This window comes from Cricetulus griseus, chromosome 2, assembly GCF_003668045.3.
Source record: "Cricetulus griseus strain 17A/GY chromosome 2, alternate assembly CriGri-PICRH-1.0, whole genome shotgun sequence".
Lineage (NCBI taxonomy): Eukaryota > Metazoa > Chordata > Mammalia > Rodentia > Cricetidae > Cricetulus > Cricetulus griseus.
This window is the reverse complement of record NC_048595.1, coordinates 176,183,792-176,211,260: the sequence shown is the minus strand read 5'-3', so window position 1 is coordinate 176,211,260 and position 27,469 is coordinate 176,183,792. Positions and strand designations below refer to the sequence as shown.

Sequence of the window (27,469 nt, the reverse complement as noted above, 5' to 3'; positions counted from 1 at the left end):
GGTTCTACCCAGCGCATGGTGGTTTTTGAATCTGTACCACACAGGACTAGGTTACTGCCTATGGGCTTTACCAGTAGGATTAGGCAGGCCCACAAGGCAGCAGTGCAGAAAGTACCCCAGGGTGCATAGTACTCATGACAGAATCAGTTCCCTGGGTGAATCTCGGGGATAGAAGTTTTGTTGGAGTATTGCCTGAAGTGGTAGTGGAGACTTGCCCATGCCTGAGCCCATGCCCAGCACTGATGCTTCTGTTCCCACTCCTGTGCCTCTCATTGCCTTTGTCTTCTGTCCTTGGCTTCTTGCCAGACTCAAGATGTGTGTTTTCTCATGATCAAAGAAACTCTGGGTTCTTGTTTGACACTACAAGCCCAGACTCAGGTCACCAAGCTCCCATGCAAGATCTATTGTTCAGTGCTACTTAAAATCTAAGAAAAGACATTGAGGGCTTTAAGGTACAGAGGGTGGCTACCACCACAGACTTTGGAGTGGTCAGAGAGCAAGGACCAGATCACTCAGGGCATCAAACACGGTTGGCATTCCAGGATCCATCACGGAGTTCACTGGTTTTATTTCTTCACATCCCCATTAGATAGTTATCCTGTTGCCTCTGCCTGTTTTTCCAATTAAGACACTGACATCCCAGGATGTGCTGTGACTAATCCCAAGTCACAAAGCTAATAAGTGATTGTCAAGGCCTTTCAAAGCACTGGCTTGTCGTCCTGTGGCAGAGTTGTTTTCCTAAAATGTGAAGTCCCTGGGTTCCATCTCCTGACATAGAAAAACAAAATTATTCCAAGTATTCTGACTGTAGGTCCCTCTTCCTACTCATGAGAGTATGGATGTTCTTATGTGCAGAAGACCTTCTGCTAAGGGAGCTCAAGTTCAGTATTGAGGCCGTGATAAGTGATCTTCCTTTCTGAACGAGAAAGCAGTTAACATAATCCAGGGTATAAAAGAAAATGTCCTGCCCTGTTCACTACTCATAAAGCCTGTTTTCCATCTGCCATTAGCCTGTAGGAAACCAGTTCGTTATTACAGACTTAAGTAATCCTTGTCCAAAAGAAAAAAATGCTAGGGATAATAAGGATTGTGGAGTTGTTCAGATGTTAAAATATCTATATAAAAAAACTGAGTTATCTTGGAGAGGGAAGTGAATTAAACTAACAAAATTAATTTGTGTCTCATGTGTACTTTATACAGAGTCTGAAGTTACTTATATAAAATGCTTAATAATCTTGTGCATGGAATTCTTCAATTTATGGGATTTTTTTTCCTACTTGTGGCACTGTTCTCAGCACTCAGAAATGTTTTAGGTTTTGGAACATTTCAGTTTAAGGGTGCTAAATAGTAAAGCAATAGAGGAAACCCTAAAGACATCTGCTGGGGACCTTGTAATGGGCACTTGTCATTTTTGATGGACCCCCAGAACACAAATATCATTCATATGTCTACTGGTGGAACCCACCTCCTCTGAGAAGCCAGGAATGCCAACCTCTTTGAAAGTCAGAGGTGTAGACATGTGACAAAGACATGGCCAAATCAACTCACTGAAATCTAGGCCAGAAGTTGCTGGTGACAAGGAGGAAGGATCTTTAGAAGTCTATTCTGATTGAAGTGGAGCAACAGAGGCAGCCAGGAACCATCTTATACGGCAGAAGACAAGAGGTTTACTGGCCCTCTTCAGGGTCTAGTGTGCAGTGTCTACTCATCTGTCTGTGTGGTTTGCCCCAAAGGCCATGCAGTTTTCTATTCACCAATATGAGCTCATCGCTTTGTTTTAATCAATCCAGGCTGGTCTGCAGGTTTGCTACCAAGGTCTCTCAAGCTTGCCCACTCTCATAGGTGGATTCAAGGCCTGTTGGCTATCACTAGGTACTGGCTATCACTAGGTACTGCCTTAGCTAATGGTTGATGTTCACTAGACACTGGCACAGGGCAGCAAAGCGTTTCTCTTCAGACCTTTATGGTGTCCCTCACCTTTTCTACCATTTCACAAAGACACACACAAGGTTTAGGGAGATTTGAGCAATGTGTTGATGGCACATGACATATTCAAGTTTTGAAATGAGGCCAGTCAGCTGCCATCTGCACCCTTCACTACTGGAACTCTTCAGTCCTACCTTCTGTACCCTCCAACGCCCATACACAGATGTTCAGACGTTTGTTCCCATGCCTTACAGGAGCTCATTCTAAATCCACTATAATCCAGTTTTCACAGAGAAAACAGTTTTTAACCTAGGCCTTCAAGTCTTAGCTGCCAACAGAGCAAACTTTAAAATGGCTACCAAAATGAATAAGTCAAATAAGTCATACTTGGCTGTTGCTTCAGTATAAATAAAACAAAGCAAAAAAGAATAAAAAATAAAACGTTATTGAAGCAATGTCAAGTCCCTAGTATTAAGGAAGAGAATAGAGAGAATGGACAATGGCTTCCATCCCTTGGCAAGCTGTGGTACCCACCCATGGGAACCTGATGTAGATGGCTGTTTCTGAGACCAGTTATTTTTCACTAAGCAAGCAGCTGGATGGACCACATCACATACTTGCTCAAAGTGCTATTGGCATTTCTTCTCATCCCTGTCAGAACTTAGTACATCAGTGCTACATAGTCCAATGTCCTGTTGTTTGTTAGGATTGGAGCAAGTCGTCATGGTGCTGGGGACAAGAGTAAATCAGGGTACCAAATGTCCATTCATTGTAGCTAGAAGGCCCAGTGCTGACTCCCTGTGTTCTGGTCTTCTTGAACAGATGGTTTGTTTTAGCTTGACAAAGTAACATTTTGTAATCTGGTGACACCCTCTACACTTCATACATAAAAGAAGTTAGTTTGAGCTCTATGGTTTTAATATGTTCCTTCTTTGTATGAACATTCATGTTAAAATGCTCCAAGGAGACTAATCCATCTGGTAGTATTAACTTTGTCTATTCTGCTTTGTTTTTCTCCACTGTATTCTATTACCATGTGTATTTTGTAAACATGAAGAAGGCACCACAGAGAGTGAGGGAGAGAGGAAGAGACAGAGTAAGTGCACTTGGTTGTTTTGCAGCCACCTAAAGATGGCTTCATGTGGATAATAAGATAAAATATAAAATCATGTAATACTATTGTTTTTCATTGTTGGTAGACTCAGGCACAACCTTGGCTGTTTTATGAATTGTGAGTTAAAAAGCATCCCAAACAGCAAACGAATTAAGGCTAAGCCATCCATTTCTGCTTTTGTAACAACTTCTCCACTTGAAATGAAATTAACTTAATAGTTTGAAGATGCCATGTTTTCATATTTCCAAAAGAAGTTGTTCTAGTTGGGAAAGAGAAAATACACAAAGGAGAACTTTTAAATAAACACAGACAGTGCACTCTGTAGACCAGAAGGAAGCTTTTCTCTGCATTTCCCAACTCTAAGGAGACTGCTGAGCTTACTGTGGGCAGAGTGATGTTTTGAAGTTTACTATTTCTTTTCTGTCTCTTTGTTTCTATTAATTTTAACTTCAAAGCCTTTGGAATCCGATGGAATGCAAAGAGGGAAAATTTCTTCAGAAGTCTGGTAAGAAAATACCTCTGCTTGCATCTGTTAGAACAACAAGGCTCTTTCTTGCCATACAAACTGACATCCTAAGGTACCCAGCACTCTGCCTGCATATTTATATATCAAGAGGTTAATTTTCATAATGAACTATATGTGTGTCCATTATGCAAATATAAAGATGGATAACTTCACTTTTTCTCGGGTGATACTGAAATGCCAAAGCCATTTTCTTGGGTCTTTAACCAGCCATAACTCACTCCACCCAGCCTCACACCACTATCATCACTGTGGGGTTCTTTGATCCACCTCGAGATTCATCTGGAGTTTGCGAAGACCATCATGGTATATGCTGCTACTTCCATGTGTCTTTTGGCATCTTCACATTGGGTAGTATTCTTGTATGATGCATGATAAACATATTGTTTAATGATGAGATATCTCCAGCTCTTCAATGCATCCAGCCTGTTTGCTGTGGAGGAGCTGAGGGACAAGACGGCTACTGGCTCACAGAGGAGAAAGATGGAGAGGCGCAGCCCCTTAGCTGGTTGATAGTGGAGAATCATCAGCAAAAACTGAAAAGCAAGGAAACATGGCATCTTAGTCAGGCTTAGAATGAAAAGCAGGCAGAGACTTCTATACTTTGTCAGTAATCCCATAGACTTTGAAGATATAGTCACTGGCACTACGACCCTGAGGATGAGGGCAAGGAACAACAGATGAGAAAAAAACTCTGAAATCTACTGAAATGAGAAAAATGACCACCTGTAGCTAGTCTCTCTTTCTCTTCATGTTCTGTGAGAAAAAGCTTTGGAACTTAACTGAGTTCTCAGATCATTGAGATATGGGATCTATATTACACAAGGTGGAAAACACACGAGAACTAGATAACATTTACAAGTCAGAACAGAACCAAAAGTCAACACCCAATGGCATTACCAAATCCTCCAGCTAAAAATAATAAATAAAAGGACCGCAGCTGTATAATGCAAAGGAAAGAAAAATCTTGTCTTCCTCTAAGCCCAAAACAAACACAGCAAATGCAAACCTCCTCCACACATCTCCACTCTCCCCCAAAGAGAAAGGCAAGCAGAGTCTCCTCAGACCAAGAGTTCAGCACTGATAAGATGCTTGGGGGTGGGGTGTATTCCAGATAGGGCCTTGTGTGAATACCATCCAATTCTATCTTCACAGATCAGACTCAAAGCTTCATTATAATTTCAAATGGAAGAACTTTGATGAGGGCTGATAGCTTAGGATTTATGGCTTGTTTATATTTTAGCATACAAATACATGAGCTGGGCATGGCTAACCTTAATGGGAGTTATAATCACCATGGAAACAGATCTCTATGTATATCTGTGAGAGGTTATCTAGATTATATTCATTGTGGTGAGAAGATTAATCCTAAAGGTAGGGGGTACCATCCTATGGGCTTGGTCCTGTACTGCTTAAAAAGGAGAAAGGAAGCTAAGCACAAGCATTTTCTCAACCCACCTCCTGACTAGAGATGCAAAATGATCAGGTGCCTCAGGCTTCGATCAGTAGAACTTCTCTGCCATGGTGGGCTGTATCCTCAACTATGAGCAACACAGTCTCTTCCTTCCTGGGGTTGCTTCCGTCAGGATCGTGTTGCAGCAACAGGACAAGTAACTAAAAACAAACTCAGTTCATAACCTTGTAAAAGGAAAGGCAAAGACCATGAAATCACTCTGCTTGGTACCTCTTACTTAAAGGAAAAATCGAAGAACTGCATCTTGAGCATGGGAAAGTGGACAGCAGAGTACCATCAGGAGAAAAGAAGGAAGATATATCACTAAGAAACCATATCTAAGCCTGATATTCTTCTGTAGTCTTCTGATGAAACTGACCTCATATGTACGTAGACCATGTTTGAAACAGGGTGGTGTTGACTATGCACCAAATGAATGACTTAAACCACAAACATAAAAGGTTCTTGTTATTTTCCAAGAAATGGCCATTAACACAAAGATCAGGATATGAGCATGGGGTAGGGTGGGGGCAGAACTGAGAGCTGTGGCCTCCTGGGTGCCCTTTCTTTTGTTGCTCAGTGTTTGCCATTGCTGAGTTTCTTGCAGGGGTCTAGCACTATAGCAAATGCCTAATCTCACTTCTTAACCCACTGCCCACCCTCACGAGTGACATCATCACAAAATTACCATTGCACCTCACAGGAGCCAAATTTTGTCCCACCTGACAGATCCCAAGACCTACATGCCTATCACAGGTGATATTGCCTTTCTTCTTGAAAAGTGAAAGTAAATTGCCTGGTGTGTCATTATTCTTTCCCTTGTCACATGTACTTTGAAAAGAGGCAGAAATAGTGCAATAAATGCTCATGGAAGAGTCAAGAAAATCAGTGGCTTTCAACTGAGCAGTGTATCTGCTAGCAATACCCCCCACCATACACGTTTGATTCTACTTGTCACAGTTAAAAGTATACATTTCAGAAACACATGTGTAAGAGGAGAAATAACACTATTCTCAGTAAATTTTTGTCAGATCAGAAAGATCTCCTTCTCCTTACACAAGAGCATTATTCTAAGACTGTCTTAGTTAGGATTTTATTATGATGAAAACACCATGACCAAAATCATATAGGGGAGGAAAGGTCTTACTTGGCTTATAGTTTCACAATGTAGTCCATCACTAAAGGGAGACCCAGGGCTGGAACCTGGAGGCAGGGACTGATGCAGAGACCATAGAGAGGTGCTGCTTACGGGCTTGCTCATCATGGTTTACTCAGCCTGATTTCTTACAGAACCCAGGACTACCAGTGTAACGATAAATCTTTCCACCAGTGGCCCGAATCCTGCTGCCACATGGGCACCCAAAATAACACACAGAGTCTTATATTATTTACAATGTTGTTGGACAATGACTAGGATTTCTTATCTGCTAGCTCAGTATTAATTATCAACTGTAATCATAAGACTTATTTTATGGAGGATGCCGGTGGAATATGTCCTGTCTTGCTGGGATCACATGGCAGTTCCAGAGCAGAGAGCAGGAGGAAAAGGAAGAGGAAGGTTTCTTTCTTGTCCCTGCTTATATTCTGAGTCTGACTGCTATGTCACTTCCTGCCTGAATCTCTTTACTACATTTCTCAGAATCCTCCTTTACTCCTAGTCCTGCCTAACTTGCTTTCCTATTTCCAATTTCCTACTTTATTTATCAACCAATAAGACAAACACATACACAGAAGGACATCCCTCATCACACCAGCCCAATAATGGCATTACCTACAATTGGCTAGGCCCTCCCACATCAATCACAAAATACCCTGCAGTCTGGCCTATACCCAGATTTTATAGAGGCATTGTTTCAGTTGAAGCTCCCTCCCCTCCAGTGATTCCAAGTTGTATCAAGTAGACATAAAACTAACCAACACACTGTCCCACAATGATTCTTTTTCTATATTCTTTTTTATTTTTATATTGGTCATGCTCTTTAGCTGTATGGAGAGTTAATGTTTTCAAGTTATCTTACTACAATGTTATTTTAGTTGTTGCACATGCAGAATTCTAAGACCACAAACATTTTTAACCTCCAGCTTATTTATTTGAGCTAACCTGATGAGAACTGGGCAGGATGGCATGTCTAATTTGATATAATTTTCTATCCAACAGATGATGATAACACTATTGGAATTGGTCACACGTGGATATGTGCCTTGGTTGAGCTGCAATAAATAGTTTTGAATGGATTGGGCCTTATGGTATCCATTCCAGCACCTTCTACACTCTCAGACTCAGACCTACAGGCACAATGGGCTTCCCTGGCCAGGACATTTCTCTATGGCAGAGTAGATACCTATGTAGAAGGAGAGAGGGGGAGTCTTCTATGTGAAGTTTGGGCAAGTTGTTGAGTCAAATTTTTAAACTTAAGCTACATTATTCAATATAATGTGCTGGGCCAGTGTTCTTCCAATGACCTTTAATCAAAGCATCAAAAGTACCAGAGGCCATATTGGAACAGTGGCTTTCATGGAATTGGTGACAACGTGTAATATATCAACTTCAGCTTGAAGTAGAATTGACTTGATCTGACTACAGTAAAGATCATGGATATCTCTCCCCTCTCGCCACCCTCTTCTCTCTCATCCTGTATTCTTGGAAGACCACCAAGCCATAGCAAAATTATCACAGTTATGCAATAGCATGGACAATGTCTCTAGATTCTGTTCTTCATTAAAATGTTGGAAAGGGGGTGAGAGGCTGTGGAGGGGTGGGTGGCCTATTGGGAGGGCAGCTTCTTCCGTCTCTCTTCTCTTTCTCACTACTCCTTTTGTTTCTATATAACCTGGATGGACTCTTGCCAAGTAATGTTCTTCATAGTCCCCTTACAAAAGTATAATGGCCCATCACAAGAAAGGGGACTTGGAAGCTGCACTGCAGTGAAGACAGAGCAAAGCTAGGAGTACCATGGATAGTCACACTGTTAAAATCTCATACAATGAGAAGCGTGTATGCGGCATGTGCCTATAATCCTAACACTCAGAAAGCTGAGCAGGAAAGACTGTGAGCTTATGCCATCATGAGTTATATAGTCAGACCTTGTCCAAACAATGAAAACAAAACAAACATACATCTCTTATTTATATACCCAATGGTTATAAACCAGGAGCTTGTGGTAAAGTAAAACAGTACTTGGGTGCTTGGACAGGAGAGCCCAACTTAGTTCCAGAAGTATCAAATCAATAATAGATGTAGTAAAGGAAAGACTTGGCTCCTTTGGTATTTACAAGGGATGTAGTTTAAGGATCCTCTGTTGATATGATGCTCAAGCCCTGCTATAATACAGCTTTCCATACAACATAGTACATATACATGCCATTTGTATATCACCCCTTGTAAGACATTAAATCTCACATGATTATGAGTTTACAGTCTAAATGATATGTAAATAGTTGCTACACCCTAGTGCTATAGAATAAAGATAATTAAAAAGGCCTGTGTGCTTGTTCATTTTAGTTACAACCTTTCCCCTACATATTCCATTGACTGTTGGTTAAATCTATGACAGCAAGGCCAACAGCACACAATTAAAAGAAAACACAAAACTGATCAAATAATTTAGCAAATAATACTTGAGTAGGTTTATGGTTTCCAATTTTTTGGTCATCATAAGAGAAAACATGGAGGTAAAAGGTGGAAGAGGAAGATGGGCTGATTCCCAGATCTGTAATCTAGAACAGTGACTTAAGGGCCTTGGTGTCCTCATGGCTTTCATCTCTCTGGCTGGCTGTCCTCACTCTCAGCATTCACCCCAACTAAGATGCTACCTCCCTAGGTTGAAGCTATCACTGGAGTATTTCCTTCTATCTGTCTACTGATTGTTTTAAGAGTTCCTTTGCATTCTCAAACTCCAAGAGAAAAAGAATTGATGGCAGTGAGCTAAGTGGTATGACTCCCTGCTGTGTCTCATGGGATAGAATGTGTACTCTGATAGAATGTGTGCTTTGGGACACCCATCCTCCTTGGTGGGGTATTCTGGCCTCATAGCTGTGTGGCCTCCCCTTTGAAGCAAGACTAGCCATCTGGGCCCTGTTAGTCTGCACTCAGAGAGAGCCCTTATTTCTTATTATGCCAGCCCTGTGGCTTGTTCTGGGTGAACTTGTCATCATGTCTGACTGTTGGTTCAGGAACTCCCTAAGGGCTCAGCAGTGCACTTGACTGAGTTTCTTACTTCTCTGTCTATTTTCACAGCCTCATTTGCCAGGGTTCTGATGTTTTTCATTTGATTCAGTATGTCCATTGCAGTTAAATATTTGGTTTTATCTCATCCACTGAGAATCTGCAAATAATTAATAATGTAGGTGCTAGCTATAGCCTGTGAAAAAATTGAAGAGAAATCTGAAAAATGAACTATAAGCACAGTTCCCTATGTTTATAGGGTTAGTTCATTTTCAATTTACATGGATCAGAACACTGTTGGTTTTCAGAGCTTGTGTCTACTCAAGGAGGTTTCTTGTTTTCTCCATAAGATGAGAGTAGCTGAATCCGCAGGTTCTGCAGAGAAGCCTCTAGGTTAGAGATGGTCTTCCTCTTCCCCTTAGAATGGCCCTGATGTCCTCTGGACATCTCAAAATTGGAGAACAAGAGATTTGGAAGTCTTTTGAGAATTAAAAAGTGTCATACAATGCTGCGATTGAGCATCAGTATTGACTATGTTGAATCTGGTGCTGATGCTCACCTCTATTAAAAGAACTAAGCTTCAGAGAAATGGAATGTTATTGGGCAGGGTCATTCCTACATGGTCCATTTCTCTTTATTTACACAACTTAAAGCACAGCTGCACAAAGGTGTGGACTACTTGCATCACTAACATTCAGGGTCTCAAAGCAGCAGGCAATGCTTTAATCATCAGGTGAGTCCACCTGCCCACTTTACAGATGGTAATCATATACTTCTTCACACAATAAACTATGATACAAACATTGGCAATAAATATGTACATGTCTACAAACAGGTAACAAACATTTTTGACTGCCAGGAAGAAGATGCATGATAGAGATTTAGAGCTAAAAAGTGGAATATAACTAATGGAAAAATTAAGGAAAAAAATCCTATGAAATTGTGACTTTGGAGTAGACCATTTGCTCTCTTTGGCCTCTGTTTCCCATCTTCAAATCCAGACAGTGATAGCTGAGCTAACTAAACAATGACAAACAAGCTCATATTGAGCTGCTGAACATGCAAGGAGACAGGAAACCATGAGATTGCTGTGTAAGGCACCAAGGGTTCATTCCATTAGTCCTGGCCATGCAATCCAGATCAGAATTTTCTCCTTGGCTTTGACTTTCATCTTTGGATGGCACTCACACGTTGGAAAGATGCTTGAAAATCAGATATTATGGGGAATCAATCATGTTATCACATAAGTAATCAGTGTAATTAATATATCAAGAATACATCATGTCATTGGATTTATTCTGTCTGAATATCAACATTCAGCTCTCTAAATTTATCTTCAAATAAATATGCTGAAATTCTGCCAAGTGATCTCAAGTTTCAGTTGCTGAGCTGGAGGAATAATAAAATTATTTTAATTGTCCATAAACTTAAGTTTCTTGTTCATTAAATATGGATCATATTAGGAATAAATACAAATATAAATAATGCGCATCACCTAGATGGCTTTACAAACTTCAGAATTACGTCCTTTTCCAGTCAAGCCTGTGCTGATGAAAATTTATATAATGCCAAACTAAAACAATGGGTTCTGGGTCATGCCGTAAGTATAGTTCATATTGAATTGTTGGTATAATGTGACCCACAGTTGCAAATAAAATACTCTTCAAGAGCTATAAATAGCAATGAATAGCAAAGCAGTATTTCACCCTCTGGGGGGAAATTTTGCCATGGTTGAGAATGCACAGTGTAGTCTAAATTCATTCTTGTCAGTGAGTTATGTTTTACAATCCATTAATCTAATGCTTTGCCATGTGCAGGCATCTAGTCAAATATGAATATTAGAGCCTGGTCAGAGTAGCATGTCCAAAGTCACACAGCCAAGAGGTCGAAGCCAAATGACCTGGCTCCTTAGCATTTGGGATGTTCTTAGTCTCCATAGGTTGTTGTCATTGTGGTTGTTAACCACTGCTTAACCACTGGACAATATTGCTGGTCCAGCCATATCTGAGTGTTACTAGGTATGTCATAACACCTTCTGGCAGGTCCTGGTGAATGCCAGTGTTCTTGTGTCTCCCCATAGCTGTCATAATGTGGCTTTTCAGAGGGTTAGGGTACTATTGGCCTTACTAAGACTCAGCACTGATTGTCTGAGCTTATCCTGTTTCATGTACCCAGCTGGCAGTCCACATTATGAAGGACTTATGAAGACATCATAGGAGGAGAAACCAAACCAAACAAAACAAACTCACTCTCTTCCTACCCTCAAAGAACCAAAAGCTGTAGTTGAGCAGACTGAGCTTTTAGACAGTCAGACAATCAGTCTACAAGAATGATAATTTTAGGAGTCACAGAGTTACAAATCTCCCAAAGATGGGCATTGTGACATGACCCCAAGTGTTCAAGGTCTGCATCTTCCCATGAGTCACCAAACAAACTTGTGACAGAAGGTGAATGGCTGGCTAGCCTGTAGCATCCTCGCATATACATGCTTTTGGATGTAGTTGGCCCTTGACAGCTGGTCAGAATCCTTGGATGTGCACACCATAAATGAACTTCTGGCCAGATGAAGACTGCCCTCTCATGCCCTTCATCCATTTCCTCTGGAAGACCCCCAAATCCGAAATGTGATGTGACTTGTAATTATTTAAGGTCTGAGTTTGTGCCACCCAGAGTTACATCTAAGCTGTGTTTTTTATTACTTTAAATAGAGTTTGATCTAGTTAGTGAAGCTTTAAAAATACAATAATGTAATCCTTCGTAAGGATACCCTGGCCCTGAGCTGAGAATAGCCAAAACAGTAGTTTCCAACCTTCCCTGCTTCCAGTCTTTAGGAACCTGCTCAAGTCAAAGGCCTGCCTCAGTCATGCAGCATGTTGTGAGGATATCAGAGGTTACAAACTGCTTTCAAATATGTCTATTACTGAGCAGGTTTTGGAATGTGTGCTTTTCATTGCTTTGTCCTCACTTAAATACATCAGTTTCTTTCCAGAATAGAGAGCCCAGAATCCTTGGAACATCCAGTAGTTCACATGGTTATACATTGTTCTCTTGATTTTTCTAAGAACTATATTAGAAAACCAAACGGTGGCACGGGGTGGAGGGTCTCACTTTTGAGCAACAGTGACATTGGGCTTGTGATTACTGTTTCATGATGCCTAAAAGCTGTAACACATCGTGTGCAAATGTATTATTTACTTTTCCATTGCTGTAATAAAACACCATGAGCAACAAAACTTTCTAGAAGGAGTGGTTTATTTGGTGCTTACAGTTCAGAGAGTTAGAGTCCATGATGGCAGAGTGGACTTAACAGGTGGCAGGTGGCTGGAGCAGCTGAAAGCTCACATCTCAAACTACAGACAGGAAGCAGAACACAAACAGGAGAAATGATTTGAGTCTTTGAAGCTTCAAATCTTGTCCTCGGCGACATACTCCCTCTAGCCAAAGCCACCTATCCTAATCCTCGCCATACAGCTACCAACTATGGACCAAGCACTCAAATGCCAGAGACTTATGGAGAATATCTCATTCAAACAACCACTGCAAATCAAGCTAAATTGATCCCTAAATGCTGTGGGCTATACCACATCCATGACAACACTGATTCCTACCCATAATCCTCAACAGATGGGAGATACAAGAACAGACTGGTGTGTTGAGAATTGCACAAATTCTGGGAATTTGGAGTGTGCCATATGGCTGAGAACGTAACTCTTTACACGACTTCTTCTCCATCAACAGACTCAAAGGATTTGTGAGGAGATAAAATATTCTACCACACTTGCTGATGCTACTTAGAGAATCCTGTCCAGCTACCTGTTTCAGGGCCCCTTCCATTATTACTAAGACCTGAACCTCCTAGCTGTCACTTATTTCTCTGGAGAGTCTGGATTCAACAATTGTTCTTTCATCTCCTTAGCAATGCTCTTCCCAATTCTGTTCCTCTAGGCACAGAGCCCACCACAACCACTCCAGGACAGGTTTACTCTGTGCTTTTTCATTACTATTCTCTAGAATTAGGTACACTAACAACAAAAGTTAGAAGCTACTCCGTACCCAAAGTACTGGTAGCATAACTGCAGTACCAGTTACTTGGGAGGATGAGGCCAGAGGATCATTTGCCTACAGGAATCCAAGGTCAGCTTGGACTACATATTGAATATGTTCAATAGAATCTCGGGAAGGAATGAGGAAGAGGAGAAGGGGAGGGAAGAGTAAGAAGAATAAGCAGAAGAACGGGAAGAAGAAGGGGGAGGGGAGAAGGAGGGAGAAAAGAAGGAAGGAGGGAGGATAATGCAGACAATGAGCTCCATTGTTGGGATGGACCTAGATCTCAGTAGGCAGAGTCCATTGGGACACTTCTGGGTATAATCATGTTGAGATGGTCCAGCACTAAGATCTATGAGAGTGCATGGGGAAAAAATCAACTGACAAAACAAATTTCCAACTGCTGACATCATTCAGACTTTGTTTATGCCACATCAGTAAGACCAGCTAGGAAAACAAAAGTTGAAAGAACTTGACTGTAAGAATGATGCCAAATTACAACTGGCCTCTTGGTTTTATTCTTTTTTATTTAAATAATATAATCAAATCATTACGGAAGTACAGTGCATTACCTAATTTTTCTGCTGATAGGTGTTGAATGATCTCCACAGTTTTGCTTACATAAAACACATCACCACCCCTGCTTGTTTCAAATATTCTCTAATATACTAAACGGCATCAAATGATTAAAAGATGAAGACTAATTCAACACTACCTAATATGTGTTCCTGGTGACAAGGCCATTATTCTTCTTAAGTGCACTGTTCATGCCATTTCCAACTGTCCAACATCTGTGAAGGAATCAAGGTCAAGGTTTAAGATGAAAATTTGATTGATCCTTGGGAAACATTCATATTTCCAAAGCCATTATCAGCTACTCAAGACTAGCAACTAGGGTGATCAATGGCCAGGACAAAGCCTGGAAAAACTGAGTAAAGCAGGAAAGACAAAATACAATTTGCTCTCCATTTCTGAGATCTTCATTTTTGCCCACAAGGAGATTCTTTCATATTCAAAATCTGCAAAGAGTGGCACTGATAATTCTCTCAAGATCCTTGTGCACTAGGCAGCTGCTATGTATTATGATCCCGTATTAATAATGGAAAGATAATGATGACAAGAAGGAAAACACATCAAAGGCTATCAGTAGCATCACATTAAAACATTCATGGCCAGCCCAGGGAAAAGAGCCTGGAAGAGTGGGAACTGTCCGATGCATCTTCATCTGTTTTCTGTTCTGCTAATGCTAAGATCCAGCTAGTTTTGAAAGTCTAATGCCTAAGGAGTTGAATTATTGCATTGTTCAAAGGGGCAGAAAACCCTCTTGGGAAATCAAGCATTTAGCTCAAGTGTTTTATTTAGGAAAAACACCAGCGGAGTTGAGTAAAGAAATGTTTCCCACTCCATCTGGTCTCATGTCTGCTCTTTATCCCAATTTGAGGAGGAGGTGACCTGACTGATGGTCATCTTTGGGGTCTGGTAAAACATTTTTCCAGGCAGAAGAGGAGTCCCAGGCAAGACCTTTGCAGGGTAAACACTTCCCAGGTAAGTCAGCTACAGGACTGCCCCGTATGGGAGGACTAAAAGAGAGGAAGCAGTTCTGTCCTGGGATATAAAGTTCAATGTCAACTTGAGCAGACCACAGACCACGAATAAAAGCAGCTTCTTTGTAGTAGTGGTTATTTGCGCTGGGAGAGAAAACAACGCAGAAAGGGCTATGCAAGTTTTTAATGAAATTTCTCCGGTTTCAACAAGCCTAACAGAAAAGGGGTGACAAAAAGAACGGACTCCTGCAGTCTAAACCTTGTGCCGGACAAGTAGGGGCCAGCTACAAGGCTTTGGTGTTTCCCAGAGGCGCCTAGGCGTATATTGGCGGTAGTTTGCAGAGAACACTGTGTCCTCCAGATAGCCTAGAGCTGCAACAGTTTTTCAGAACTCAAGTTCTCCAGTCTCCTCTCCTCTCTGTTTCGTTAAGTTCGCATTCAAGATCACACCCAGCCCCCAATGTTTTAAAGCCCGCCTCTCTGAGAATCCACTGAAAACCTAAGACCTAAAGACCCTCCTCATCACTCCTTTACAGATGCCTTCTACAAGTTATATGGAAGGGAATGGACCAGAGCTGTCCAGGTTGGAGGCCATGAGGATGAGTGGTACACTGTATTGCCTTCCTAGTTATAAGGTGAAATTCCCGTCCCTAGTTCAAGGGTCCCAGCATTCACAGAGTGGGCAGTAAGGGAGCAGAAAAGAAGAAAGGGGGGTGAAGAGGTGGAGGTGCGCCCAGGCAGAGGGGAAAGGCGGGCTCTTGAGGGAGGAGAGTGGAGGTTAAAGGGCAGGAGCCCCGGAGGAAGTGGGAAATGAGTGGGAGGAGATAGCAAGTAGGCGGAGGAGAGGCTAGGAGCCCGCAGGAGGGCGGGAGGCCTAGAAGAGCAGGCGAAAGGGCGGGATGTGGGGCGTGGTCGCACCACTACCCCGCCCCTCTCCGGGCCCGCCTCCGAGACTTTCGCGGCGCTCTGCAAATATGAAGAGACTCTGCCGCGGCGGCAGTAGCAGCCACTGCATCTCCGAGCTGTGCACGCCGGGGCGGGCCTCGGGAGTGGGGCTGGAAGCCAAGGGACCGGGGCGGAACGCGGAGAGGCCGGGCTGAGGTCCGGAACCCCGCGCGGACCCGGGCCCGACGGCGCCGAGGGAGCGCGCGCCCCGCAGTCCCGCGCTGCGCCCACCGGGTATGGGGCGCGCCGCCGCTTGAGGCCGGGCCTGGCGGGCGCCCGCCGGGGGCTACGGCCGAGGAGCCGAGCGCGCCCGGTACCGGAGCGGTCTGCGAGCGCGCGCGGAGGGGACCGAGACGGACGACAGCGAGGCCTGGAGGAGCCCGGAGATGTCTCGTGTGCTCCGCATCCTGCTTGGATATCTATTCCCAGCCCTCCTGTTGCATGGTGAGTACTGGGTTGGGTTGGGGGGATCGCGTCTTCCCAACGGCCGCAGACTACGAAGGGAGTTGCGTTCCGTCGCTGAGGACACAGTGTGCCCGTTTGCCCAATCCAGTGGGTGCGTAGAGCCCCTTCCCCCAGTGGCGCCTACAGTGGATTTTGCTACTGCAGTGTTCTTTCTGGAAGGATGCGAACCTCACCCAGACATATTTTATCTCTCACATCCGTAGCTGCACGGCTGAGGGAAAACTTTTTTATCCACTCTGTGGGCCTTTCCAGCTGTAAACTGTCATGAAATCGCAGGCGTTGCGGTCCCTTTTCCACCGCTGTCAGAGCGCAGCAGGGGCTCTCGGTGAGGTCCTGGCCTTTATGAGACTGTAAAGAGAAAGCTGTAGTAGTTTATAGTGAGGACACGTCTCACGGGTGTTTGTCTGCCGTCTGAGGACCAGTGTTTGTAGTCTGCCTGTACGTTGGCTCCTCATTGAAGCTTAGTGTGCTGCTGAGTTCTCTGGGCGCTAGGGGATTCTTAGTAGCGGGTGTCCTGAAAGCCAGACTGAAGGAACTGCAAGCCTGGATCCCTTGTGGGGGTGTGGGATCGAGCATTCCTGTGTTGCTGCTTTGCGCTGGTTCTCCAGGCTGTAGAAAAACCTAAGCCAGACATCTGCGCTTGAAAGGAGTTCGAGAAACTGCACAGTGCAAAATATGACAATTGCATTGGGGTGGACAAGGCATGCTTTATGACAGGTGGTTGATAATTGTGACTGGCAGTGGTTTGGTTGTTCTGTTGTCCAGGGCAGTGGTCAGACACCTGAAATTTCAGCCAAGTGACTTCACTGCGCTCCTTTCTTAACAACAACTGAAGACACCCAAACTTGCAGCTGGCCTTGTGGGGGCCAGGACTGTGGGGACGCCCCCAGCCCCGAGAATCTAGGGAAGGGAAGGGAGCTACAGGCTTCTGGGGTGCTATTTTCTTTTCAGTCCTGCGGCTACAGCTTTCGAAGTTCCCCCTAAGGCTTTGTGAACCTGCCTGCCCAACTGATTGCCAAGGTGTATACTGAGCCCCAGCCATCCCAGAGTCTTAAAAGTCAGTATGGAACGCTTGCAGTTCCAGGGCAAAAGAGAGAAGGTATAATTATAGGGTTGGACTTCTAGGCCCATCTGCTTAGAATTACAGAGCAGTTTTAATCTTTGGCTGAAACATGAAACAAATCAGAGCCAATGAGCAGATCAAACAGCAGCTGCCACACACACAAGAAAAAAGACAGGATGAAACAGACAAAATTGCCCTGTTGTTTAGAAAAAAATCTGTTGTAATGTCTGTGGAAAAAGATAGTAGTACTGTCAAATGAAGAGTTACTTAAAAGTTTCACATCCATAGGCCACTTTGCATGAAATCATTGCCGGTTGAGCTTCAGGGACCATCTTCACAAATACACTGTGGCCCCACTCTGAGCCCCCTTTCCCTCTTGAGAAACAGGCTGTAATGATATGCCTACTTAGCAATCCAACTGGGGTAGGAATAGCTGGTAGATATCAAGAGCTCGTGTGTTCAAGTGTATCATTTGGTTCAATGTAGCCAGAAATCTCCCACATTTAAGTCAGGAGTCTGATTACTCCTTGGGATCTGGGGAAGTCTCCCAAGTGGTGCCAGGAGATGAACAAGACAGAGGGAGTAACTGCAAGAGGCAGCATGAGCTGTGAATGGGATCAGGGCCAGAGAGCATGCATGTGTGTTTATGACGGAAACTGAAGAGAAAAAGGGAAATTTGAAAAGCTTAATTGGACAACCTGGATAAACCATCACAAAAGAAAGTAATGCAGCTTCACATTTTGATTGCAGTGATGCAATTACTTAAGCAACATTGCCCAAAGATTTGCTTGGTGGGGAGGGCGCAGGGGGGCGGGGGGAGATTTGGCACAAGAAGCAAAGGCAAGGAGTAGTTATTCAAGTTGCAAATGCTTATGGCCTAAGAAAGGTTGGCCATAACTAGTACGGATAGTATAAGGCACCAGAAAAGATTTGAAATCCTTCCCTGCCCCAATTTTTACGTGATCGAAGAATTTTAACAGACAAGAGGTATTAATCAACTTAACCCAAGACAGTGGCTTGGTGAGCTGTACCATTTAAGAGGTAGGGGTTTTATAGGCTTCTAGAAAGTTCTGTAGCAAAAGCTAGAGCCTGCTCAAGTATACTTCGAATGGGTTAATTATTTCTTTCCTGATATGTAGGCATGATTTGCTAACCATGTGATACCATTTGATTATGAAAGCAATTTTTGTAGATAAAAGCAAGTGTTGAATGACTGTAAATGTACTTATAGAAACTTTAATACATTTTAGACTGTGTGTATAGATTTGCTGCATGGATAAGTGAGGTCAATGAGAAAAACACAGTGTTTGTTCAGTTCTGTAGCCACTTCGATTTCAATTCATTAGAAGTCATAAATCACCCCCAAATCCTATCAGAGAGTAAATTAGCTCTCACGGGACCCGGGGCTTTTGGCTTTTACTCTTTTATACAACTATAAATGTAGCTGAGACCCAAGTTCAAAGTGTGCATAGGAGTGTGCCCGTCAGTCTGCTTTCCTCCCCCTCAGATTCTGCAAACAACTGCACTCCGTAATCCAAATAAAACCTCTTGAGTGTCACAAAGGTGCACAGCTGGCAGCTATCCATTATCACCGTGTTCTTTGCTTAGATGAAAAGGCAGTTAGGTTCACATGTCGAATTTTAGAGACACAGACACAGACACAGCCCTAGACACAGATGAACAAAGGTGTGGAGAATAAGTGGGCCACACTGACAGATAGTACAGCCAGCACGCTTCCGCAGGGGAGCAGATGATGGGAGATGGTGGTTGCTTCTCAAACACTGTTTACCTTGGTAGGCTCCTTTGACTTCTCAGAGACCTTTGTAATTCCTCCCTTTGATTTAGCTTATTCTATCAGATGTTTAGGGGCTGAGGCAAAGGCTCAGTTGGTAAAGGGATTGCCTTACAAGCATTCTGACCTGCATTTGATCCCCAGAACCTGCATAAGCATACTTACAATCCCAGTGCTGGGACAGTGGAAGCAGACATATTCCTGATCAGCCTGGCTAGTCTCCTGGAGTAGTGGGCCAGTGAGAGCCTGTCTAAGAGAAGAAAAAAAAAGTGGTAGATTGTGTCTGAGGCTTGACACTTGAGGTTGTTCTCTGGCATTCACACGCCAGAATATACCCACGTGAACTTACACACATACACAGACAGGGAGGGGAGTGCACTTTTAAAAACTGCCAATTGCCAAATCAGTGCTTAAACAATGAACTTCACGAAAACATTTAAATGGAGCACAAATGCTCCATTCAAAATGCCATTTCACTAACAAAACATTTTCTTCCCTGTCCTCTCCCCTCTTTGTCATCAGATAGAATCTTGAAAAGGATCATAACTTATTTGTACACAGTAGGGGGCAAGGACCTTGGACAGATGTTTAATATGCTTTCGCTAAATAGACTGACTTGCACCACATGTGGCTGAGGAGTTGTATGATGGTCGTGCGCATCCTTTCCCCCTAAAAGATAAAAGCACTCAACACTGGTGGGTGACGCGACCATGCGGCTGCATACTGTTTAGGGAACACATGACAACTGATACCGTCAAAGTGAAACATTAAACATTTAAGAGCAGGGACAGGAGCTGGCATGGCGGTGATGATGTGTAGACGTACGGGGCACATGGAGCAGATGTGCCTTCAGCAGGTCTGCAGAGATCACACAGGACACTTAGGAAAAGCCCTGCCACCATCTGCCAGGACCCGGTGCAGTGCATACACTGTGTCGTGAGTGTATGCATGAAGGCTATTCCTGGATTCTCCCCAGCTTCAGGGTTAATTATTCTGGAACATGGAGTGGTAGATATCTAATTATGAGAAAGGATCTGTGTGAGACACCAGTAAGTGTATTCTGTTCTGTAAGTGCCCTCCAGTTTTATTCATTCAGCTAGCCATTGTTCAAAAGGTTTATCTGTGAGTCCACTGCCTGTGTGTGTGTGTGTGTGTCACTGTTTACTGGGTGCAAGGGCTGAGGAGGGGCTTCCCCTTTTCTTGAGAATTCCTGAGGAATATCTAGTGGTATGAAGAAATGACTCAGAGAACCCAGATCCAGGAGGGTGACCTGCTGTGAGTCATTGTACTAGTCTGCTTTTGGGAATCCTACACATGTCCCACACAAATACACACACACCACAAGTATCACATGCATATGTACACCATATATAGTATGCATACGTGCCCCCACAAACATGCTTCATTCATATAAAACACATATATATTGTACACACACACCATATACAGCACAAAGTTCATATCATACACAAATAGACACACATACCCACACATGTATAGGTGATACAGATATAGCTGTCTATGATATACACACAAACATCACCCATCTACACCACAAACACCACACACAAACATGTATTATAAATACATACCAAACATGTCATACCCATATGTCATACACATACATATATGCTGCACAAGCATATATCATTTATATGTGGTACACAAACACACACAAACACACACACACACACACACACACACACACACACCATATACATAAAGAGGACTTGAGCCATCTCAGTTCAACGTGTAGTATAAGCATTTCTTTCTATTTTTGTTTGTCATTGGAGAGAAACTTGGAACTAAAAGCAAGTGTGTGGTGTGCACCAGGGCCTGAATGGTGTTCAGCCATGCTACCATCTGCAGCATGCAAGCTCTTATTCCAGGACCAGAGAGCTGTGCTGGAGCTTATCTCCCCGTATCCACTTCAAAGCGTGCTTTACAGTAATGACTGCTCGTTTAATTGGGCAGGGCGATTTCATGGCTAAGTAATTACCTGTAGTTAAGCTAATCAGTCTCATTTTCTATATCAGTGCTAGTGCTGACTTGAGATACTGCACCCCTCTGATTATCTAGGCACACACATTATGTAAAGTAGGGAAAGCTGCAAAATGAGTTTTGAGAAAAGGATCCTTCAAAAAACCCTCCGCTCAGTGACAATATTGCTAATGTGTTGATATTGCATTTATTTACTTTTTAAAATTACATTGTAAGTATTAAGGATACGTCTCAGGAGACTGGTCTGACCAAAAATTAGTTCAGTCCCAAGTGTGCTTGAAAAGTATTGTTTTCTGGTGAATTTTGCATTGTCTTATCTTTAAAAAAATAGTTTAGAGGATTCTACTTCCCAGTCAGTCTACATAATAAACCTGTCTAGATAATTTAGTTCTTTAAATGTTATTGAGAACTCAAGGATTTGGACCCATATACCTTCCACAATTCAACAGTAGACTTTGCATAAGAACCAAACACATGGTTGTTATTTAGCCCTTTGTTGAGTAAATGAATGTTGTCTCTCAGAAGGTGAACACTGCCTCCTTCCCTTCCCATCTCTTCATAGGTCTTCTTTGGTTTCTCAGTAGCCTGGCTTTCTCCTGAGAGCACCATGGATCTAGGAAGGAAGGTGTGTGTGTGTGTGTGTGTGTGTGTGTGTGTGTGTGTGTAGAAGTCCCACCTTCATCCTTTTGAAAACTCTGCTGGGTACCACTTTCCAAGAGCATTACCTAGGCTGTCAAGTGATGTAAACAGCTGGGCACTTAGGCTCATTATTTGGAACACAAACTTCAGTGTAAAAGTAGACCTTATGCTTTCCTCTTATCCAAGCAAATCTGGGTCTCAGTTGCTGGTGTTGGGTATTCTTACTGAGTAGCAGATGGCCGTGAGTATGCTGGTGGATACAATCACAGCAGAATCCAAGATTCCTGGGTGCAGTAACTCACCCACCTTTGGGAGTGTTGTCACGAATGCATCTGCCCCCATACACACATCTGAGAAGTCCTTACAGGATTCCAGGATCTGTGTAATATTCAGAAAGTGGTAATCTATAAATGCTTAGCCTCACAGAACTTAATTTGTTTTCCATAGGTGAACAGTTTCCTTACAGACTTCCACATTACTCCTGCCCTCATATTCCCTCAAAAGAAAACACCCTTTTGCCATAATGATTTTATTTGGGTCCAGGCCATGCTTGAGATCATTTTCTGGAGAAGTTGTTGGGTGACTGACTAACTCAGATTTCTCCTGGACTGGGAATAGTAACGGGAGTTTCCCTGTCACTGGTCACTCTGGCCAACTGTTCAGAAATTTCCCTCAGTGTCCCCATGCCTAAGTGGTAACTAGTGATTGGCCAAATGAGACAACATGAGAAGTCAAATGGTATGTGACCATGAATACCCCTGGGTTGACCAGAAGTCTAAGGCTGGTCTCCTTGACTGACCCCTCAAGGCTACCCCTTGAAAAAGAAGTGGTAAGGTGTAAGGATATTGGCTTTAGCTTCTCCCAAAACTGAAATGGGTACATCAGATGTACTTCTTCTGATCCTAGACCTTAAATAGAAATAACACTAGAAAGAAGGCTGTCCATGTTTTTCACATAAGCTGGAGATGATTTTACCAACCTACAAGGAGAAAGAAGACAGACAATAGTAGACTTAAGACATGGTCTGCCCCTGAAAGGTTCATGTGTAGGAAGCTGTGTGGCTATGTCAGGTAGTGGACCTTTAAAAGATGAAGCCTAAGCCAGGCTGTGTTGGTACATGTCTATAATCACAGTTTCTTGAAGGCTCCAAAGATCAAGGCAACTTGAACTATGGAGTGAGTTCAAGGACAGATGAGCAACTTAGTGAGACTGTGTAAAAAAAGTGAGAAGAGGGCTGAGGATGGGATGCTCAGTAATCAAGTACTTGCTTAGCATGTACAAAGCTCTGAGTTTGATCTGTCCCTAGGATTGCCCACCCTGGGTGGACCTGTAGGTGAGGTCTAATGGGAAGGGATTAAGTCACTAGAGGCATTGCCCTTGGAGAGAATTAATGCTGGTCTCAGGGAGTGAGTCACATTCTTTCAAAAGCAAGTAGCTGTAACAGATCTCTTGGACCTCCTACCTGTTCTTTTTTTTTTTGTTTTTTTGTTTGTTTGTTTGTTGTTGTTTTTTTTTTTAGATTTATTTATTATGTTTACAGTGTTCTGTCTGCATGTATCTCTGCAGGCCAGAAGAGGGCACTAGATCCCATTACAGATGGTTGTGAGCTGTCATGTGGTTGCTGGGAATTGAACTCAGGACCTCTGGAACAGCAGCCACTGCTCTTAACCTCTGAGCCATCTCTCCAGCCCCCCTACCTGTTCTTGAGTGTATTCCCATCACAATGCCATCAAGCATGCTATGAGCCAGCACAGCCACAGCCCCCAGCGGAGCCAAGCAAAAGTCAATGCTATACTCTATATTCAAAAATAAACTTAATTAATTTTTTCTAGCCTCAGGTAGCTTGTTATAACATTGGGAAATAAATTTATACAGCTATTAACGCACAGGCACACACATCCTATAAATTCACTGTCACACCTGTTGAGTCTTCACCTGCTGATCATCTGTTCTCTGGCTAAACTCAGGACCAGGTTGCTAAGCTGTGTTCATGACCAAGAACCAAACGCATAGTAGGCTGGAAATTGTTTCCTACTTTCCAAATATTTGCATAATGGATTTTACTTCTTTCACCACTGACTAAAAATACAACTATAGCTTTCTTTCCCTGCATGAGTCCATTCTTTTAAATGACCCATCTAATTACTAACCATCACTCCTGCCTCTACCTTTGAGCCCCTGTCTTTATTCCCAGACCCCCCTAAAGTCATCTCTGCCCATTTCCTATTCAGACCTCCAAGTCAACAAAACTTACCTTAATTCATACTTGTATTTCCTCACTCTAAAGCACTCGAACAGTTAATAAGTTTTTGTTAAGCTGAGCAGAACTTGTCAACAACCATGTGCCTGGTGCTATGTGTTGCACTCCCTGTTCTCTTCTTTGGAATCATTATAAGATGCTGGCTGCCAGCCCCAGGGTTTTCTCTCTTCTTTTTCAGGATCATCATAGGACGATGGCTGCCAGCACAGGCTTGAGTCTGAGTATTTGGTCCTCCTCAGAGCTCCTAGGGAGGCCAGCTCTAAACCACCATTGTTTTAACTGTTTTGTTAGGAGAAAGATTTTGAGATTGGCTTAAGAGTGTTATTATTACCTGGAATAGTAGTGCTAACAGTGCATGAAATGCACTGTGTTAAAATTAGACCAAGCCAAAGAGGAGCAGCATTGTCTGCTCATTACACACAAGTGGGGTGAAGCTTAGAGAGGTTGAATCATTTCTGTGAGTTCATCAACATAAAGTATATTTCACCAATTGTAAGATGCATTCCGTGCCTTTTTTCTACTTTAAGATCTTTGTGGTGAGTGTGCATCTTACCACTGATGAGAGTCACATTGTCTTTTGTCCATAGGTATTTGTCAGGAAGAGTGGTGGGCTCTGCCACTGAACTAGAGTCCTGATCCATGACATTGTTTTTGACTGTGGTGACTTAGAGAGAAGTATTCCTCTTTCTCCCACCCTTGTTTCCTGTGTGTGTGTGTGTGTGTGTGTGTGTGTGTGTGTGTGTGTGTGTGTGTCTTGTACTCCTTGTTTTGAGTTTAGTTGTAAGTAGGTTGGTTTTGAAAATCAACAGAGAAAACTATTGAGTCAGCATGCATGCTTTGTCTCTATACCCTGCTGATAAATGACTCTCTGAGCCTGAGAAGAAAACCACTGTAAAGGGTAAACAGGTCTTACAAGAGAGGAAAGGGGTGTTAGTTTGTCCCTCAGTGGAGCAAATATTTATCGTGGGAAGAATAACTGCAATTCCATATTTTCTCACCCAACATGTCTTGGTGGCTTCAAAGTGAGGATACCCACAAAAACATAACGCTGTGTTTGTGTTTTGTGACCAAGATGCATGAAGAACAAATATTTGCCACCAAAGGCCAGGGAAGTTCCAAATCTCTTTGTACAGATGAATGTCGAAGCCATCTGAGGCTACTTGTGAATGATTCAGGGTCATTGTTGAAGCATATGTCATTGTTAAATGCAAGTGTTTTGTTGCTGGTAATAAAATAATGATGCATCTCAACCACCATTGAAGTCTTGGGTTGAATAAAATCCTGCAAGCAGCAAATCTAGTTTTAAACTCAAAGTGCCCAGCTCAGGCGACTTGGCCCCCATCTCTTGCACTCCTGGCTTTTATTAGCCAGGAGTTTAAGAGAAAGCATTCATAGAGTGCAAAGTAGTTTGCAAATCAAATTTTAGAACATAATTTGGTCATCACCGAGATGTTGACATTTTTATTGAATGCTAGAGTCACATTTCAAATAGAATCCTCTCCAGCTCTCATGCCTTAGGACTTTAACTAAGATCTATTTGAAGCTAGCCATGTTATAATTGATCATATTATTGATCCACCAGATAGCAGATTGTATTACATTTCGTTCTTTGATTGCCTAACAAGGGACATGCAGGAATGTTCAGTGTCCTTAGAATAATTATAACTGTTAGAGTTGATGGAAGTATGATGAATGGCACTTTTGTCCTCTATATTAGTTCACAACCAAATGACAGATCAATGTGGATGTCAGACAAATAGGGACTGAATGATCAGAATTGTGATAAATACTCCCTGAGCACACATAGTGTAGATGGTGTCTATCACAGAGTTGCCAGCAGTTCACTACTGACTGGTCAGGTTTCCTACCTGGCCCAGTGCCACATCTGAACAACAGTAGGGGGGCAGGGTCCTTAATCTGTCTCTGCTCTCTCTCCCTCCCTCTCTCCCTCCCCCCCCCTCTCTCTCTCTCTCTCTCTCTCTGTGTGTGTGTGTGTGTGTGTGTGTGTGTGTGTGTGTGTGTGTGTGTGTGCTATTTTGTTAATGGGCTGATTTGGGAAAGAAAGCAATGTCTTGAGTTCAGCAAGCTTGCTTCTTCCTCTGTTGCCCAGGTCATCCATCTGGGAGAGTACATGTGAGTTGGGAAGTGATGCTAGGAGCATTGCTGCATCACTGGAGGAAACACCTTCCCTCCAGGAAAACCTAGAAATGGAAGCCCTTGCTTCATAACTATGACTGTAAATAGACAACAGTTACCCATTTTTATTATTGCCTGCAAGCAGTTCAGGCCAAAAGAGTGGTCTGGGCCTTAGATTGAATACCACATGTACTAGTAACTTTTGCCTCACTGTGACCACAATATCTGACAACAGCAATGGAGAATACTTTTATTCTGTCTCCTTCCTTCAGAGAGTTTCCCTCAATCATGGCGGGGAAGGCAGGGTAGAGTAATGCAGTTCATAGTGGTGGGAGCATGTGACAGGGGCCAGAGAGCAGAGAGGGCAATGGCACCAGGGATCAGGCTATAGCCTTGCAATGCCTGTCCCCAGTGACTTACTTTTCCCTGCTAAGCTCTACCTCCTGAAGGTTCCACAACTTCCCAAAATAATGCCACCAGCTAGGGAACAATCATATCAATCGATAAGCCTGCAAGGAGAAATTCCACATTGAAAGCATGACATATCACCATCAACTTAGGTCAAGAATCTCTCACTCAGGTTTTTGTTAGTTGAATCGTGCCCACAGGTCCCTCTGCCTGTGGTCTCCCAACTGTGAATAGTGCTAATGAGTAGAAGCAGTTGCTCTGCCAACAGTGCTGCGTTTTACGGAGGGAACCCTAGAGCTCATATAGAGACATACGTCTTCTAACTTCTGGGAATATACACTGAGAATTCATCCCATCCCCACCGATATCTGAATATGCACAGCTTGCAGGTTTTAATGGTGGCACCCATAATGGCCTTGATACCACCTATTGGACTTTACCTCTTAAAAGCCATCTCTTAACATAAAATCTGAAAGCCAAGATTCTAAATCATAAACTTTTAGACAAACTATAACAAGGGCATGCATTTGGAGTCTGTGGTGGCCAGAAAATATGTGACTCAGTATAAGCATATGGGAGGCTAGCCAAGGAGCAGATCCCAGACAGGAGTTTCAGAGCTGTCCCCTGGCCCCTTCTTTTTCCACATCTTCCAGGCTATGTTTTCACTGATGTTAATGTCGTTGCTTTTTCAACTCACCTAAATATGTCAGCTTGTAAAGGCATCCTTCTTGATATGTACCCCCTTCAACTCCACATCTTCTTTTTCAGTGCCTCTGGAACAGTGTTTCTCAACCTGTGGGTCAAGACTCCTTTGGAGGGTGGAACAACCCTTTCACAGGGGTTGCCTAAGACCATCAGGAAACAGATATTTACATTATAATTCATAACAGTAGCAAAATCACAGTTATAAAGTGGCCACAAAAATAATTTTGTGGTTGGGATCGCCACAGCATGAGCAACTGTATTAAAGGGTTGCAGCATTAGGAAGGTT

The 27,469-nt window shown here is 43.0% G+C and overlaps 1 protein-coding gene across 1 annotated transcript in view; it reads left to right on the top strand.

The window, feature by feature from the left end:
* The first annotated feature begins 15,725 nt into the window (after window positions 1–15,725).
* Window positions 15,726–27,469, top strand: part of Apcdd1 (APC down-regulated 1) — a 31,473-nt gene continuing 19,729 nt past the window's right edge. The window contains exon 1 of the mRNA XM_027402768.2: window positions 15,726–16,158. Within this exon, the coding sequence (XP_027258569.1) occupies window positions 16,101–16,158 (58 nt within the window). The 5' untranslated portion in view covers window positions 15,726–16,100. The remainder of the gene's footprint in view (window positions 16,159–27,469) is intronic.